A 19199-nucleotide genomic window follows, 5' to 3' on the forward strand; every position below is an offset into this window, starting at 1 on the left:
ATATTTAGGTATAGACAGACAGGGTAGTCTCCAGAACTTTTAGTTTCAGAAAATGGTCTTTATCCTCCATTTTCAACTTGTAACTTTGAACATCAAGTTTCAGATTAGTACCGCTTAATATACCGAAATCCGAATTCATCATCATCATCATCTCAGCCATAGGACGTCCACTGTTGAATGCTTTCCGTGTTACCCGGTTGGTAGCAGCCTGCGTCCAGCGCCTTCCTGCTACCTTTATAATGTCGTCGGTCTACCTTGTGGGTGGACGTCCCACGCTGCGTTTTCCGGTACGCGGCCTCCACTCCAAACCGAAAGCGAATTCGGTTCATATTGGTTTTAGAAAACTTTTTGGAACATTTTGCTTCTTGCGCTCTGCACTTTTTCACGCAGAAATTAGATAATCTGAACACTTTCGATACTAACTTGGCCACGCAGTGAGCAGCGGTGATGACCCAGTTGTGGTGGATGACGGAGCCGCCGCAAGATGAGACGGCGCCGGCCGCGCTCACCATGCGGAGGCTGATCTGGTGGGGGATCTGCCCATCTGCTGCAGGCCAGCCGGCGACGATCCTGCCTGGAGACCACCACGATTATTACCATGTAACTTTATTTCTGTAGCAGACGAGGCGAAGAAAACGGTAAGACTTGGAGCGAGATCAAACGCGAAGCTCAAGACCGAACGCGATGGAGGACTGTTGGGGACGCCCTCTGCCCCATTTAGGGGACACAGGGCATTTACGCCCGTATTCACAAACATTACTAGGTCTCACAGTGCGCGTGGACGCACAGGGTCACACACGAACCAATCACAGAGCTCTATTCAACGCTCTGCGATCGATTTGCTGCTTCACTTAAGNATTATTTGTTGGCATTTTTTGTATATTTTATGTATTTTTTTAGTATCGCCTGTTATTTAGCATTATTACTGTTTTTTTTTATCAGGATATACCGCTTAGTTTAAAAGTTATTACGTTTTCTTTACAATAAGTAATTTGAAGAAAAAAAATTCTATAAAAAATTAAAAAAAAATCTCAAAAATTTTTTGACCTCTTTTTTGTCGATAAAAATAGGTCTAGTTTCATCTATTTTCATATGTACACTTTAACGTGACTCACACTGTATTTTGATACAGGTCAAGTTAACTGCGCACCTGGCGCCGTGACGTCACATCGACACTGGTACGTGGCGAACGCGAGGAGATGTGCGGGTGAGTGCGAGAGAGTCGCTTTCCAGCGAGGTGCGCAATGAGGGCTATCGTTTTAGCGCTCACCAGTTAGCGCCACTGTAGAGTAAGGTCCTGTCACTTGCTAGTAGCGAAGACAGTGGCACCAACTGGTGAGCGCTAAAGTGGTACGAGGACTATCGCATTTGCACTCATCAAGATGGCGCCACTCTTCTTCTTTTCGTGCCATGGCGCCACTGTAGAGTAAGGTCCTGTCAATCGCCAGGGGTGCCAACTGTTAAGTATAAAAACGATAGCCCTCATTAACTTGAACAGGTTGTTTATGAATGCATTACGTCATCAGAATGAATAAATAAGTACACAGATGGTAAACGTGATGAAGGGTTACTATCGGAAAGGCTTTATAAGTAAGAATAAAAGGTTATTAAAATGTAGGTAACTTACTGCTGCCGCGCATGTCCTCCACAAACGCTGGCGTAGCATCTCTCAAGACTGGGTGGAGGGCCTAAAACATACACCGTCTTTACTCACACATAGGGTTGCCAGGCGTCCGGCTTTTTAGGGACTTGTCCGGCCAAATATTGCCTTGTCCGGCCTGTCCGGCTTTTTATTTGGTTGCCGCGCCAGGAGAAAGTCGAGCCACAGAATCATATGAAGCGCACGCATCAGGATGTTGGATAGCAACCGATGATGATAGTACTCACTCATGAGCTGACACTAATTGCACCCCCCCCCCCCGTCATATGTCCGGCTTTTATGGTAAAATGTCCGGCCAAATGAAGCACAAAGTCCGGCTTTTGTGATTTTGGACCTGGCAACCCTACTCACACAACACTATTTAAAAATTAAGTCTCTCTCATAATTAAAAGTTTTCCGGTAGGTACGCAGCATGGGACGTCCACCCACAAGGTGGACTGACGACATCATAAAGGTAGCAGAAAGGCGCTGGATGCAGGCCGCTACCAACCGGGCAACATGGACAGCATTGGGGGAGGCCTATGTTCAGCAGTGGACGTCCTATGGCTGAGATGATGATGTTGATGATGAATTAAAAGTTAAGTATTTGTGATGTCAGTGTGCAGTACGGATTACCGGCGCCGCGGCGTCGAACGTAAAAATACTTAGAATGAGGGTAGACCAATACACACACTGTTTGTTTTAAAAATCCTGAGGCGGCCTTTGTCCAACCTAATATGGTTGTTGCTCATTATTATCATCATCATAATTTTATTTTCAGCCGTAAGAGGTCCACTGCTGATCATAGGCCTCCCCCAGTGACCTCCATGTTGACCGGTTGGTAGCGGCCTGCGTCCAGCGCCTTCCTGCTACCTTTATTATGTCGTCGGTCCATCTTGTGGTCCACTCATACTATGGTCCAAGTGTGTAGGTGGTCTTTTGGTTGAAAGGAACGAACATCAACATATCCCAAGTAACAAAAGAGCTCTCTCAACCTGTTTCAATTATGAATAAATCCTATCCTGCTTAATATTATGAATGCGAAAGTTTGTAGGGATGTCTGGATGTTTGTTTGTTACTCTTTCACGCAAAAACTACTGAACGGATTTTGATAAAACTTTACAGTACTTGTTTATAACCCAGAATAACATATAGGCTATTATTTATAACGATCTGTGACAAACTAAATTTCATGCGGGTGAAGCCGCGAGAAAAGCTAGTATTGATATAAGTAATTCAAATTTTTTTCTTACCCCAACCAGTCCGAAGACGAGGATAAAACCAAATACATATGCAGCCGCCATCTTAAGCCACCAAGTTCTTACTGCGATGCAATATTTGACGGATTCGGTCTTGGCACTTAATTATCAATGTTATAATACGCTAATGATCAATTACAATTATCTTTTATCAAATAAGCACGGGGGATTATCCAGAGATNACTAACATTATGGATCCCTGTTATCCGAAATAAATACTTTTTATTTTATTTTTTTTTTTTTTATTATTATCCAGAGATTATTACGGTGACGCTCCAAAATATGTTACATGCACAGATAATGTTGTTGTTTCGACATTATTTTTATGAAGCATGTAGGTACTTAGATAAAATTATTCCAGACGTCACGCCATCTTGACGTGTTTGGATGTAGGCATCTACCCGCATTCTTGCAACGTCATGTGCTTTATAATTAGGGTGGATTGCACCAAAAATGCAGTGTCTTGTCTCTCACGGGTATTGAAATCCCGACCGAGCAAAGTGAGGGATTGACGAGGGATTCTGTAATCTTCTAGGCTCCGACCGAAACTATTAGATCTAAATTAATTTATAGTTCGTCGGGTCAGCTATAGCTACAGTATTACCTACCTGTAAAGACCTTCAAGTGTTACATCGGCGTTACAAAGAGAGAAAGTTTTATAGAGTGCAATATTGCTTTCGGTAACGTAACAAATCAATCCGATTAATGTGGGTAGGTGAACATTTCTCTCTGATAAAGTAAAACCGGATAGTCTTATCATTGTAAAGATATTTATCTCTCTATTCTGAAATACATTTAAAAAAAGGAGGATGACAAGTCTTAAAATTTTTAGGGTTCTGTACACCAGTCAGAAAAAACGGCCAAGTGCGAGTCGAACTCGCGCTCGGGGTCCGTATCCATAATCCCTACATCTCTTTCCTACTGCTCACTTTATTATTAGTAGGTACATAATATAATTCTTGGTTTTAAATGTGTCTACTTCATTAAATATCATTGTTGAACTACATTGCCTAAAATAAAACTATAAGACAACTCCAACTCTCACACCAACTCGAATAGGGATCTAATTTAAACAAAACATTAAAATATCAACATTTATTTACCTATATACCTAAGTACATACAACATTATAGTTTTAGGTACAAAATATCACAACAGACTTACTGGCTATATGTATTTTACCATATTTTACAATAAATATGCTTTAGGGTTGTCAAATATAAGTTTTTGAAATATTTTCGCGAACTTTTCAGTAATGGCAATATTTTAAATAATGCGTTCATTATCAGTTACAAAAATAGTTCTAAAAGTACATTATATCTTTCAGATACAAAATGGCTAAGTACTTAGTCCGGTACGTGAGGCCAGACAGTTTTGTTTATACGACATAATGCATCGTCAAATATTTCTTATTTTTATAATATTCGATTAACTTATTTTTCGACAACCCTGTCTTTTTATATGATCACAAAATGTTATACTTTTAATAAATTAGATAGGTATAACCACATGCTTTAAATAAATAGCATTATTTATTTAGTATTTAAGTATGTTTATATCCGTTGTCTAGTACCCATAGTACAAGCTTTGCTTAGTTTGAGGCTAGCGGCGCAGTGTAAAATGTCCAAGGATATTTATTTTTATTTATTTATTTTATCTAAGTAATTTCAATAAAGATTAATTGTAATAAAGCATGTGTGTACCTTTACCTAGAGTCTTTATTAAGTACTTTTGTACATAATTATGTTTTAGCTATAAATACATAAATAATTGAAATAATAACGTATTGATATGAAAATAAAATCAATAAGGCTCGATATTTATCACAAAAATATACAGTACAGGCAGTTTTGAAACTCGTTTCGCTAAGGCCCAGAACAGACGGTGAAACGCAACTGCAACGAAACTGCAACTGCTAGTTACTTTTGAGTTGCATCTAAGTTTCTGCCATAAACTTTCAAACTGGTCGCGTCATGTGTGGTCTCTCAACGGACGCTATGGCAAAAACTTAGATGCAACTCAAAAGTAACTAGCAGTTGCAGTTTCGTTGCAGTTGCGTTTCATCGTCTGTTCTGGGCCTAAGTCTTTTTTCAGCGAATCGATCTCGAAATTAAATCTGTCACATTTGTTATTATGTCTAGGGATGGGCCTATAGATAATTTGACATTTACAATAGACTGATTCGAGTATGTGTGATCGCTTTTTTATTCGTTAAGTCACGAATTAAGTACAAAACGTTGATATAATTATCGAAAAACGAACCAAAATTGTAAAACAAAATGATAGTCATTGTCTACGGGCACTGATCATAATTTTTTTTTCTAATATACAATAAGTACATATAAGATCCTCGAAAATTCGACAAGTCTCAAGATTATCCGATTCATGACTGATTAAAGGCCTATTCAAACCTGAGCGCTATTCGCTGCCGCTGTGGGTAGAGGTACATACCACGCGGGTTTCGCTCAGGTATTTAGTATCAATAAGTACCGCGGCTAGAGCGTTTTCTTTGCCGCAGACGGTAGCGAATACCGCTTAGGTCTGAACAGTATTATTACCGCATACCCACTGGGTTTTCTCTGCCGCAGACGGTAGCGAATACCGCTTAGGTCTGAATAGGCCTTTAAAGAAAATAATGAAAACTCATTAATATGGCATCATTTCGATATCTCTATAAATTGTACAAAATCTGTTGTAACAGCCAAAATAACACTTTTAAGGTCATAGCGGACTTATCAACTCGGAAAGGGATCAACATCGTATCGCCTTTCGCAAAATGTCATCGCCTTACGCGCGCTGTCAACCGCGAGGCGAGGCGTTTACGTTACGGTGCGGATAAGTGTGCGTTGCAGTATGGAGTTTCATACAAATAATACTGACCGCCTCGAGTTGGTACGGTTACGATCCCTTTCTGGGTTGATAAGTGTGCTACGTCCTTTATTCTAAAAAATCTAAACTACGAATAAATTTCGCATAAATTTTGCATTAAATACATTCTGACTAAATAATACAATTATTTAATTTGCTACTTAAAAATAAAACGTTTAAATAAACAACCGGGTCGGGTTAACAGCGTACCTGTTAGCCGTGACGTCACTTTGACGCTTTGATACGGACGACGGGTCGATCGCGGGGAAGTGTGCGGGCAGAGTAAATACAAATGAGTAGGTTATCTTCATAGAAACGCACCGAGCGCGGTTTGTATGTGAGCGCGCCAATACGTATGCGGTGCGCACGCACACACTGACAAAATATAGCGGGGATTAGCGGGGAGCCAGTCGTGGTTGCGCCGAATTTTGGTAGTGTGTGCGTGCGCGCCGCATACGTATTGGCGCGCTCACATACAAGCCGCGCTCGGTGCGTTTCTATGAAGATNAATGACTTTTGTCGTTTGAAGTATGTTCAAAGAAAATGCTTGGAGTAGAATAGTACAGTAAATTTTAACCTACAGCAAAATAACGACCCAAATGGATTTTGAAACTGAGTTTTGTCGTAAAATTGATTTTTCAAAAAATGCTACGCCAGAAACTGCGACGTAATGCCACGATATTTTGTGGCATGGTGGTACATTGTTTCAGTGACTGCTCGCTACGATTTATGTCATATCGTATGAATGGCACTCTATCTTATTTTTAACGATAAAGGTGTTTGTTATGTTCATCTAAAATCGATATAATTCCACGATTATATCGTGGTCTTTACGTTGCACTGGTTTATAAGTTTCAGAGTCATGAAAGAAATTAGTAATTTTGTTGTAGGTTGATAAATTAATGCTATTTTAATAGGCAGCTAGCATTTGCTAAATACGGTTTATGTTCCGTACTTAACGTATATTAACGAGTTTAAATGCAATAACTGCAACCCGATCAAGCTAAATGCGTACCTAGCGGGAATGCGACTCTCCCTCGCACTCACCCGCCACAGAGTAAATACAAATGAGTAGGTTATCTTCATAGAAACGCACCGAGCGCGGTTTGTATGTGAGCGCGCCAATACGTATGCGGTGCGCACGCACACACTGACAAAATATAGCGGGGATTAGCGGGGAGCCAGTCGTGGTTGCGCCGAATTTTGGTAGTGTGTGCGTGCGCGCCGCATACGTATTGGCGCGCTCACATACAAACCGCGCTCGGTGCGTTTCTATGAAGATAACCTACTCATTTGTATTTACTCTGTGGCGGGTGAGTGCGAGGGAGAGTCGCATTCCCGCTAGGTACGCATTTAGCTTGATCGGGTTGCAGTTATTGCATTTAAACTCGTTAATATACGTTAAGTACGGAACATAAACCGTATTTAGCAAATGCTAGCTGCCTATTAAAATAGCATTAATTTATCAACCTACAACAAAATTACTAATTTCTTTCATGACTCTGAAACTTATAAACCAGTGCAACGTAAAGACCACGATATAATCGTGGAATTATATCGATTTTAGATGAACATAACAAACACCTTTATCGTTAAAAATAAGATAGAGTGCCATTCATACGATATGACATAAATCGTAGCGAGCAGTCACTGAAACAATGTACCACCATGCCACAAAATATCGTGGCATTACGTCGCAGTTTCTGGCGTAGCATTTTTTGAAAAATCAATTTTACGACAAAACTCAGTTTCAAAATCCATTTGGGTCGTTATTTTGCTGTAGGTTAAAATTTACTGTACTATTCTACTCCAAGCATTTTCTTTGAACATACTTCAAACGACAAAAGTCATTGGCCCTAACAACCGCACTTACACGTAAAATGTCGCGTGCGCAATCAGCCAACTCCTGTCAAAATGACAGGTATCACGCTGTCACCGTGACAGCTATTTCGTGCTTCTTCGCTTCAACTAGTTTGTAGTAAACAACTGCATCGTGGACTGTTGGGAATGTGTCCAGTTGTAGTCTGTCAGCTTCCAGCGAGTTGAATTTTGATATCATCTCTAATACTGGGCCTGTAAATGATAGTCAAGTTAGTGAAATGGTAAAGGGATTATTCTTACTTCTCGTTTCCAACAGCTGCAACTCGTAGCCAGGATCTACAGCATGACCACCAATAAAAACCCAACCAGTGAAGGCCATACTGAATTAAAGAATTAGAAAACACTTATGATTTTCATGTAATTTTAACGTGTGCATATCACAAGGTACTATTTTAGAACCATTGTTATTCATTCTTGTTATTTTCCTGTTCATGACTATCCTAGTACTGCTTCACACATTACTGTGAGATTTTAACGGGATTAATCCCACCACTGCAATTCCAGAAAATACAGTTGGCCTTCAATGAAATACAATCTAGTCTAGTGGTCTAGTGGTAAGACCACCTGCTTCAGACGCAGAGGTCCCGGGTTTGATTCCCAGTGGGGGCGGATTTTTCTATTCGGTTTGGTTGGTGGTAGGGTTTATTCTAAGTCCGCCTGGCTAGCTACCACCATCTTACCCAAGTCTGTCGCCATAACAGCGATGTTAACAGCATTGTTGTGTTCCGGCAGTTAGAGGTAAGATAGCCAGTTCCTCCGTGGTTGAGGATTCCGAGTGAAGCTCGCTTCCACCTTCGGCCTGATCGTCACTTACCATCAGGTGAGATACAGGCCAAGAGCTTCCTCGTTGCGGATAAAAAAAAATCACTGATCAGTGAAAGCCTAGGCTAATAGTCCCGGGGGATAGCTTACTGTGTGACATTAGTGTGAGATTGTACAAATAGTCACTGAAATCTGTGTGTGTTATCCTAAAGTAAGCAGACGCAAGGTGGACCGACGACCTCATAAAGGTAGCAGGAAGGCGCTGGATGCAGGCCAGCGCTACCAACCGGTCATTATGGAAATCAATGGGGAAGGCCCATAATGATTTGGCTATCAAATTACACCTGAGGAACGCGGGGAGTCGTACGGGATAACAGAAATATATTCCTATGAGGCATTCGAACGTTGGCCGCGAGATAGAACGCCATGAGCCGAGAGCCTTCTAAAGTATCAGTGTGTTGTGTACCTATGATTGATGGCTTGATTTGGCAAATTATGGTATTGGTGAATAAGTTGGTTTCAGACTATTTGTATTTAATACCCAATATGTTCAGCAGAGGATGTCCCGTGGCTGAAATGATGATGGTGTTAATGCCTTCTAAAAAAATGTAATAATCACACACTAGCTTGCTGGTGAGATAATCTGAACTGTATAACTATTGTAACATCTACCTTGTTGTATTACCTTGTCTCGGTGAATAAATGATCTTTTATCTTTTATCTTTTTTATCTTTTCTTACCGTTAGCCCCAGCCAGAAGAACAGTAATGTTGCTGGAGACCAGCTCTCGCTGCACAGCCACCAGCGTCTTCACTCCCGGCGCGTCCACGTACGACAGCGCCGTCGCGTCGATTATCACGCATTGGACCTGGGAGACAAGGTATAGATAGATGATACACTACATACACACCACTAGTAGTTGGATTTTTACATTTTCTTAGCTATAGACAGGGGGAAGACCTCCCCCAAAACCCTGGTGTAGCGAGTAAGTTAAATCCTCAATTTGCCTCTGATGTTAGAGAGGGCCGTGCTCCTGCAGTGAATAATAATGACTTGATGACATAAAATTACTTTATTCAATCCTCCACTTGCCTCTCCAGAGAAGGTAAAATCAAAACTTTAATTAAAGAACAAAGAGCAAGATTCGCTCAAAATATTCCTTCACAAAAGTGCGTAGGTAAATAGTTCTACTTAAAAAGTGGCTAAAAAGTTATTAATAAACCTTTCACGGAAGCAAATTGAGGAACACCAGTGGTTTATAAGATTTAAAATGAAGAATTACGGACTATTCCAATTATGGAAGGCGAAAGCTTAAAATCTTATGAGTTTTGTAATAATTCAAACATTGTAAAGTCTAAAAGATTCTTACCCGATGCCCAATAGTGGGGTCCCACTCGTACGAGTCACTTTTCGTGAGGTTGTTGTCATCATCGGGCACCACCTCGGTCGGCTTCAGGTAGCCGATCTTGCGGAAGAGGGTCTCCCTGAACAGGTTCTTGCTGGCAAAGTTCAAGCCGCCGCAGTAGTGGAAGATTTTCACGCCTGGTAACTCTTCAGCCTGGAGAAAGGAGAAAAGAAATTAATCAGAAATGTCGTCAATATCCATTAGATATTGGGGAACGAAACGCAGGTTGGAGTATCATCCCCTACGTTCGACATCCCACCTGCACTCAAAAATTGTTTTGCTGACCTATCTATAACGTAAACCGCTGGGGACTGGCACTCGCTGCCTGCTGATATCTTTCTAAAACTCTGTGACCTGGGCCACCTTTTTTTTTTAAAGATTATTAGTAATTTGTTATTTCACTACTTACTCATACTAATAGTCTCATTAGCCCCTCGTACTAAGCTAAATATGCTTGTGTCACGAGTGAGCTCACCACAATAGTCGATCGGCGGCGGGGACCGAACCCGCGTTCCCCGGATCAAGAGTCAGCCAGTCCGACCCCTTCACCGTTCAGCTATCGTGGTTTTAAAGTAAGAGTGAGTTAGCCTTTACTAGTTAAGTGTATGTAAGACCCTAGATAATCTACACTTAACATCAGATCGTTATATTTTTGGGATGGAAACATGGAGATTGGTCAAAATTACTACAGAAACAAACAAATTGTGATTGACTATGTATTTTATTGAACGTTTGTTACGGTATTACGAGTACATCGTCAGATCTTATGTCAAAGGTAGGGCTTCTAAACTTAATCTTCCATAGAAGAAGGTGCACTGCTATTCTGTAATAGTGGTTAATAAAATATCCTGTAATGTGTTTCTTATGTTTCTTCTGCTCCAATCGAGTCACGTCCATCTGTTATACCAGAATGAGTCTTACGACACTTAAAATAAGCAGTCCATATTGGCTTGCATCATTGAACTCCAAATCGTTTCCATTTCAAGGCGTAGTAGACAATTTTTAAGCATCATATTTCTATTTCTTCTGCTCCAGTCGTATTCTGTCTATCTGCTATACCAGAATGTGCCTTCATACACTTAGTTTAAGCAATTCAAGCTTGCATCAAATCTCTTGCAGTTTTCATACCTTGGCTATTTCTTCTATCATTTCGATATGAGCATTCCATGGCTGGCCATATCCAGTTCCCTGTCGTTATGGAGCAACATAATCATGAACTGAACTGAACACATGAGCATGATATTGAATGCTACGAAGAGTAGCCACCTGATCAGCCCCACCAAACTAAGCTGGTGGGTCAAACAGTACGCGCACCGGTTTTGAGGGAAAATTTGCATTTTGGTAGATGACTGAAGGTTGATTTACATTTTGAAGATGATTGGGATTCACATTGCTGGTAGTTTTGGATTTGTTGTTTTTAAAATGTCATCTGTGACTTTTGATAGAATTTGTCAAGAGATTTGACATGTTAATAGAAATAAGTTAGGAATCACAGAAAAGGTTTTATACCATTTGAAGAGCATTATCAGCGCAGAGGTTTATTTTGGATTAGTTTCGTTTTTTTATTATTTAGGTGTAAAGATGACCCACGCTGAACTGTCCCGCCAAACTCAATGACAGGGGGGCGCTACCATCGTTCAACTATATGGTTTCCAACATGGCAAAAATCTGAACCAGCGATCCGGTATTGACGGTGGCGCCCCACTGTCAATGTCATCGACAGGACAGTCCAGTATTTTGGAACTATAGATTTTGTTTTTTGTCTTCATTAGAATAGGAGATATCAAGCAATTATAGATCTAGCGCTTAATTCAGTGCCTGAGGTATGGCAGCGGCACGAGAGGGGTGATTTTGACATATTACGACGTGACAGAGAATATAGATGACCCACGCTGAACTGTCCCCACCAAACTCAATGACAGGGGGGCGCTACCATCGTTCAACTATATGGTTTCCAACATGGCAAAAATCGGAACGAGCGATCCGGTATTGACGGTGGCGCCCCGCTGTCAATGTCATGGACAGGACAGTTCAGTATTTTGGAACTATAACATTTGACGTAACAAACAAAAAACACCCTCCAGAAGAAGTGACTGAGTTATGCGACATATGGCTGGACCTATAATAATTTATGTTGAGAAGTAAAGGTATTGATGAAATGTTACTTACGGCTCTGTACCGCTTGGTGTCGAGGTACAAGTCAGTGTCAAGCACACGGCCTAGCAGACACGTGTAGGGCTTCTGCGACCGACAGAATAGGGCTCCCACACTGGCTAGCAGACCAGCTCCTAGTCTGCAAACAAAATTGAATCTTATAACGCTGGGACAAAGCTAAAAATACACATGAAAATTTTGATGGGTATATCAATGTGTCCGTCAATGGTTGAAGCAGTCGTCGGGTAAGTGAAAGAAAGGTCGTTTTTCCATCAGAAATAGGAGATTTTTCAAATTTTAAACTAGGTGAAAGATTAGCATTATAAATTCCAAAATCTGTTAAGGGTTTTCCAGGTCGGCATCTTTTCCAGGGGAAAGTCTTGGGAGAATATAGTCCTGGTCATATACTTATTGGAAATTAGGTTTAAGATTGCTTACCCAATATCAATGTTGACTAGCACCGTTATGAGGAAAGTGACCAGCCACACCACAGCATCTAACTTGCTGAGCTTCCAGAATCTGTAAAGACACAGTTTGTGGGTTAGTAGACTTCAACTGGTTTAGAATTTAAGAATTTATACCAAATTCGTATGGAAAATTTGAAGAGAGGATTATTCAAGGTTTGTTATTAGGCCCAGATGTACTTGTATAGGTCTTGAGCGCGAGCTTTCACATACTCGTAATCTAGCGTGAGTTTTGGTTCATGTATTATGAAGGTATCTAACCTCTCTGTGATACATTCAGCGGCAAATAGTTCTTGACACCCAAAGTGGCCATTAAGTTGACAATACAACCTTATTCCATTGAGGGCTATCGTTTTAGCGCTCATCAGTTTACGCCACTGTAGAGTAAGGTCCTGTCACTTGCTAGTAGCGAAGACAGTGGTACCAACTGGTGAGTGCTAAAGTGGTAGGAGGACTATCGCATTTGCACTCATCAAGATGGCGCCACTGTAGAGTAAGGTCCTGGTAATCGCCAGGGGTGCCAACTGTTGAGTAGAAAAACGATAGCCCTCATTGCAACAAAGATGTGTTTCGAAATTTTTGACGCTGACTTTGTACCAAAAACTATGTTTTCTATAGATAATTTAAATTCTAAAGAGAATTCTTTTAAAGAGAATCTAAGATTTTGTAAAGGAGTAGAAAGGTTCGTTTACTCACTTAGCCAGCTCCTTGACTTGCATGAACATGCCTTTAAGCGATACCACGATGATTGAGGCGAGCACACATCGCGGCAGCAGTTCGAAGAACGGCCCCACCCATAGCAGCACGCATAGGATCAGAAGCGAGCTCACCACTGAGGTTATGCCTGTCTTGCTGCCCGCCTGGAGACATCATACATGGTTTCAGCCATACAGTTGGTTAGTTTAGATCATTATCATTATCAGGTTATTTAGTCTCATCTGCAGAAAAAAGATTCTTACCAATGAGGGCTATCATTTTTATACTTAACAGTTGGCACCCCTGGCGATCGACAGGACCTTACTCTACAGTGGCGCCATCTTGATGAGTGCAAATACGATAGTCCTCCTACCACTTTCGCGCTCACCAGTTGGTGCCACTGTCTTCGCTACTAGCAAGTGACAGGACCTTACTCTACAGTGGCGCTAACTGGTGAGCGCTAAAACGATAGCCCTCATTCACCAACGGGTAATGAAAGATTTGACTGTTACTCTCCAGGCTGTCTAGATTAGACTTGGTGTAGGCGATGTAGGTCGATGGGTGAACGTAGGTGATAGATGAAAATGAAAAGTCTAGGTAGGTATGTTGAAAATGAGNAGCCAGGCCTGTCATAGGGAAATGACAGGTCGCGTGACCCATGACAGGCCTATGATCGCGCCGGCACGCGTAGGTGTGGTTGAAGCTTTAGTGTAAAGACCACGATATAATCGTGGAATTTTATCGATTTTAGATTAACATAACAGACACATTTATCGTTAAAAATAAGATAGAGTGCCATTCATACGATATGACATAAATCGTAGCGAGCAGTCACTGAAACAATGTACCATGCCACAAATATCGTGGCATTACGTCGCAGTTTCTGGCGTGGCATTTTTTGAAAAATCAATTTTAAAACAAAACCCAGTTTCAAAATCCATTTGGGTCGTTATTTTGCTGCAGGTTAAAATTTACTGTACTATTCTACTTCAAGCACTTTCATTTTATTTGAACATACTTCAAACGACAAAAGTTATTGGCACCAACTACCGCACTTACACGTAAAACGTCGCGTGCGCAATCTGCCAACTTCTGTCATAATGACAGGTATCACGCTGTCACCGTGACAGCTATTTCGTGCTTCTTCGCTTCAACTAGTTTGTAGTAAACCACTGCATCGTGGACGGTTGGGAAGGTGTCTAGTTGTAGTCTGTCAGCTTCCAGCGAGTTGAATTTCGATATCATCTCTAATACTGGACCTGTAAAGTTTCGTGAAGTTAGTATAATAGGCTGTGGGAACGATACAACCGCTGCAACTCCTGTGTAGCCAGGATCTACAGTTTGAACGCCAATAAAAACCTACACCAGTGAAGGTCAAGTTTGTCCTGAGAGAAAGTTAACTGTCTTTGGACCCGCAACGAAATGAATTAGAAGAACATAGTTCGAAATTAAATTATTGGGTAAAGGGACTATTCTCTATTTCTCTTTTCCAACAGCTGCAATTCGTAGCCATGATTTACAGCTTGACCACCAATAAAAACCCAACCAGTAAAGGCCATACTGAATTAAAGAATTAGAAAACACTTGTGATTTTAATGTAATTTTAACGTGTCACAAGGTACTATTTTAGGACCATTGCTATTCATTCTTGTTCTTTTATTGATCATGACTATCCTAGTACTACTTTATTTTAACGGGATTAATCCCACCACTGCAATTCCTGTACATATCCAGGAACTACAGCTTAGCCTTTAATGCATTCACTAATCAGTGAAGGTTAATAGTCCCTGGGGATATCAAATAGCTTACTGTACAATGAGTGACATTAGTGTGAGATTATGCAATAAATCATTGAAATCTGTGCGTGTTATAAAGTAAGCAAACCCTAGTTTGTCAAAGGCCCAGGTTCTGTTATTTCCTCCAATCTACAGTTATCATCATAAGGGTATGTGAAGCCTTCTTACCGTTAGCCCCAGCCAGAAGAACAGTGATGTTGCTGGAGACCAGCTCTCGCTGCACAGCCACCAGCGTCTTCACTCCCGGCGCGTCCACGTACGACAGCGCCGTTGCGTCGATTATCACGCATTGGACCTGGGAGACAAGGTATAGATAGATGATACACCACATACACACCACTAGTCGTTGGATTTTTACATTTTCTTAGCTATAAACAGGGGGAAGACCTCCCCCAAAACCCTGGTGTAGCGAGTAAGTTAAATCCTCAATTTGCCTCTGATGTTAGAGAGGGTCGTGCCGTGCTCCTGCAGTGAATATTAAATGACTTGATGACATAACATTACTTTATTGAATCTTCCATTTGCCTATGGTAAATTAGAGAAGGTAAAATCAAAACTTTAATTAAAGAACAAAGAGCAAGTTTCGCTCAAAATATTCCTTCACAAAAGTGCGTAGGTAAATAGTTCTACTTAAAAAGTGGCTAAAAAGTTATTAATAAACCTTTCACGGAAGCCAATTGAGGAACACATTAAGTGGTTTATAATAATTAAAATGAATTATGGAAGGCGAAAGCTTAAAATCTTATGAGTTTTGTAATAATTCAAACATTGTAAAGTCTAAAAGATTCTTACCCGATGCCCAATAGTGGGGTCCCACTCGTACGAGTCACTTTTCGTAAGGTTGTTGTCGTCATCGGGCACCACCTCCGTCGGCTTCAGGTAGCCGATCTTGCGGAAGAGGGTCTCCCTGAACAAGTTCTTGCTGGCAAAGTTCAAGCCGCCGCAGTAGTGGAAGATTTTCACGCCTGGTAACTCTTCAGCCTGGAGAAGAGAGAAAAGAAATTCATCAGAAATGCCGTCAACTTCCATTATTGGGGAACGAAACGCAGGTTGGAGTATCATCCCCTACGTTCGACATCCCACCTGCACTCAAAAATTGTTTTGCTGACCTATCCCTAACGTAAACCGCTGGGGGCTGGCACTCGCTACCTGCTGATATCTTTCTAAAACTCTGTGACCTGGGCCACCTTTTTTTTTAAAGATTATTAGTAATTTGTTATTTCACAACTTACTCATACTAATAGTCTCATTAGCCCCTCGTACTAAGCTAAATATGCTTGTATCACGAGTGAGCTCACCACAATAGTCGGATCGGCAGCGGGGACCGAACCCGCGTTCCCCGGATCACGAGTCGGCCAGTCCGACCCCTTCATCGTTCGGCTTTAAAGAAGGACTGAGTACTAGTACTTACTAGGTAATATAGGTATGTAAGACCCTAGATATCTACACTTAACATCAGGTGATGGAGATTAGTCAAAATTACTATGAAAGAAACAAACAAATTGTAATTGACTATGTATTTTATTGAACTTTTGTTACGGTATTACGAGTACATCGTCAGATCTTATGTCGAAGGTAGGGCTTCTAAACTTAATCTTCCATAGAAGAAGGTGCACTGCTATTCTGTAATAGTGGTTAATAAAATATCCTGTAATGTGTTTCATAGGCTTTTTCTGCTCCAATCGAGTCACGTCCATCTGTTATACCAGATTGAGTCTTCCTACACTTAAAATAAGCAGTCCATATTGGCTTGCATCATTGAACTCCAAATCGTTTCCATTTCAAGGCGTAGTAGACAATTTTTAAGCATCATATTTCTATTTCTTCTGCTCCAGTCGTATTCTGTCAATCTGCTATACCAGAATGTGCTTTCTTACACTTAGTATAAGCAATCAAAGCTTGCATCAAATCTCTTGCAGTTTTAATTCTTTGGCTATTTCTTCTATCATTTCGATATGAGCATCCCACGGCTGGCCATATCCAGTTCCCTGTCGTTATGGAGCAACATAATCATGAACTGAACTGAACGGTAGCGCATTTTCTTACATAACTTTTCAATTCCTATCATTGGAGGTCCGAAAATATTTCTCATACAATTTGATACCATAATGATCATTCTTCATAAAAAATTTAAAACCTACATATTTAAAAACATAATCATTGATATTCATAATATCATTAATCATACACTTAGTTTTTACTAATATTTGTTTTCATATATTTTTCTATACTAATGATCGAAACTCATAATCATTCGAATAAATAACTATAATATTCATAAATGCGATGTATCCTAATATTTGTTTTCATAAATTTATTACTCATAAGTGTATTTTTCCATATTATTGAAAATCATGATGTCTATATTCGTATTAAATCGTATTTTAACATTAAATTAATTTGAAATGGTCCAAAACAGGCAATATTTTGTGCCACAAAACTAACGTGACAGAAACGAATCGCTGCAAAACCGACTCCACGTAGTCTTGTCTGCCCTACCCCTAGAGTGTAATTTAAAAGCCGGAGGCGCGGAGGGAGGGCAGCCCTCGCCCGCTGTAACGAGGCTCAGGCGCCCGGGTGAGCTGGAGCGGCTGAGGCTGGTCGCCGAGGCGCCGAAGGCGCCGATGGCGATCCAAAAAGCCGAAGCCGCGGAAGCAAGCGTGGGTGCCTGAGCCTCGTGACGCAAGGGCGGAAGGGCTGCACATCCCGCAGCGCCGGAGACGAGGAGATACCAATGCATGCTGCATGCTCTGCTACTACTCTATTAAATTATATATGATTTTTTTAAAGATACGAGTATGTCTGTTATAAAGTAAATTATTCTGAACAACAACATTATGAGTTGAAGTATGTTCTTAGTAACAACATCATCATCAACAGCCCTTTACAGTCCACTGCTGGACTATGAGCCTCCTCCACTATAGTGGAGGGTTTTGCCATAATCTCCACGCTAGGCAGGCGGGTTGGAGATCGCAGTTTAAAGATTGATGTTTTTCAGAGAGCGCTGCTGCCCATTCTCTGTTTGATGTGTAGTCCCTAAGTCGCCTCTTACTTAGTAACAACATTATTAATTAAAACAATATGACCAATGAATGTTATGAAGAAAAAAGATCTGAAAATAAAAATTATGTATTTTAAATGGTTCTTGGTAGTAACAGTATTGATAAAAAAATTATGATTATAGCCTGACCAGGAACATAAAAACCCTGGCATAGAGGCGCTTCANTAGCAAACATTTAGACATTATTGGCTTAGTTAGATATAGGTAGGTAAAGATATAGATTACACATTTAGGTATTAAATAGATTTCAGGTTATAAACAAAAATACTATCAGGTAAGTCACAGGACTTAAGGTCATATAATAGTCAGTAGTTTATATTATAATGTACAAAAAGTATAACATTACGTCGTTCTAGTTAGTTAGTACCTACTCTTGGTGGCCATCGTCAACACTTGGGGTAGCCTGACCTCACATATTTGTCCCTTAGTCGCTTTTTACGATATATATCTACGGGACGAGTAAGACTGGTTCTATTCTACTCTGCCACACGGCTAGTTGTTCCCATAAACTCACTGATTTTAGAGCTATTATATGAAATCTTACTAATAGTTATCAATGTAACAGGGTTTTAAACAAAGCTTGACGTTCTGTTCCTTTTTAATAAAACCCTGAAATATATTGCATATGGTGTAAAACATGTCCACCTACACAATTTATCTCGTTACCAACCAAAATAAAGCGAAAGGGTATCGTTGCGTATAAAAATATATATCGATGACTTCATCATACATTCAGAAATGCAACGATCTCAAAAGTTCAAAATTATCCCAATGAAGAATTTTATTCAATTTGATTTAATTAGTTATCTCACCTGATACTGGATGTAAGAGCGTGACAAACTAGCGCACATCGGTGCACATGAGAAGAAGGATCCAAACACGTTACTGGCACCCTGATGGACAAAAGGAAAATACGTTTAATACACTTTATTTGAAAGTGCATTTACAGGAAAACTAATTGGTTGGTAGGATATGCTATTCGGTTAATTTTTAGTATCGTAAACTAGTTTAGATAAAAAAGAAGCAATTTGTCTTTACTTTAGCTTTGGACTTTGATTGCAAGGATCTGGTAGATCTTTATCCAGCATTGAAATCAGTGCTTTTTATATGGAACAGAATATCGTTTCATTGAAACAATGAAATTAATATTTAAAACATGGAATAGGGTGTGCTAAAAAGTCTCCGTTTCAGCATACGGTGTGCCTCAAAAGAGGA

The 19199-nt window shown here is 40.4% G+C and overlaps 2 protein-coding genes across 13 annotated transcripts in view; both read right to left on the reverse strand.

Annotated features, from left to right (window-relative positions):
- Positions 1-423: 423 nt before the first annotated feature.
- Positions 424-2999, reverse strand: LOC114354614 (serine protease SP24D-like; the record flags this gene model as incomplete). The annotated part of the gene is made up of 3 exons (XM_028307086.1): positions 2893-2999; positions 1628-1688; positions 424-574 (listed from the first exon to the last, which is right to left on the reverse strand). Coding segments are annotated over exons 1-3 (263 nt in total), but the record flags the coding sequence as incomplete, so codon positions are not given.
- A 4293-nt stretch (positions 3000-7292) lies between these two features.
- Positions 7293-19199, reverse strand: part of Prestin (solute carrier family 26 member prestin) — a 65498-nt gene continuing 53591 nt past the window's right edge. For 11 of the 12 annotated variants that reach the window (XM_028307097.1, XM_028307096.1, XM_028307095.1 and 8 more), the window contains 3 exons: positions 15716-15904; positions 15092-15218; positions 13764-14386 (listed from right to left, as the gene is read on the reverse strand). In XM_028307097.1, the coding sequence (XP_028162898.1) occupies positions 14238-14386; positions 15092-15218; positions 15716-15904 (465 nt within the window). In that variant the 3' untranslated portion in view covers positions 13764-14237. Of the gene's footprint in view, positions 7840-9149; positions 9277-9777; positions 9967-11982; positions 12107-12405; positions 12487-13763; positions 14387-15091; positions 15219-15715; positions 15905-19199 lie in introns of those variants that run through there. The other variant, XM_028307088.1, reaches the window with a different exon arrangement.

This window comes from Ostrinia furnacalis, unplaced genomic scaffold (genome assembly GCF_004193835.3).
Source record: "Ostrinia furnacalis isolate ACB-3 unplaced genomic scaffold, ASM419383v2 OfSCF2094, whole genome shotgun sequence".
Taxonomy (NCBI): Eukaryota; Metazoa; Arthropoda; class Insecta; order Lepidoptera; family Crambidae; genus Ostrinia; species Ostrinia furnacalis.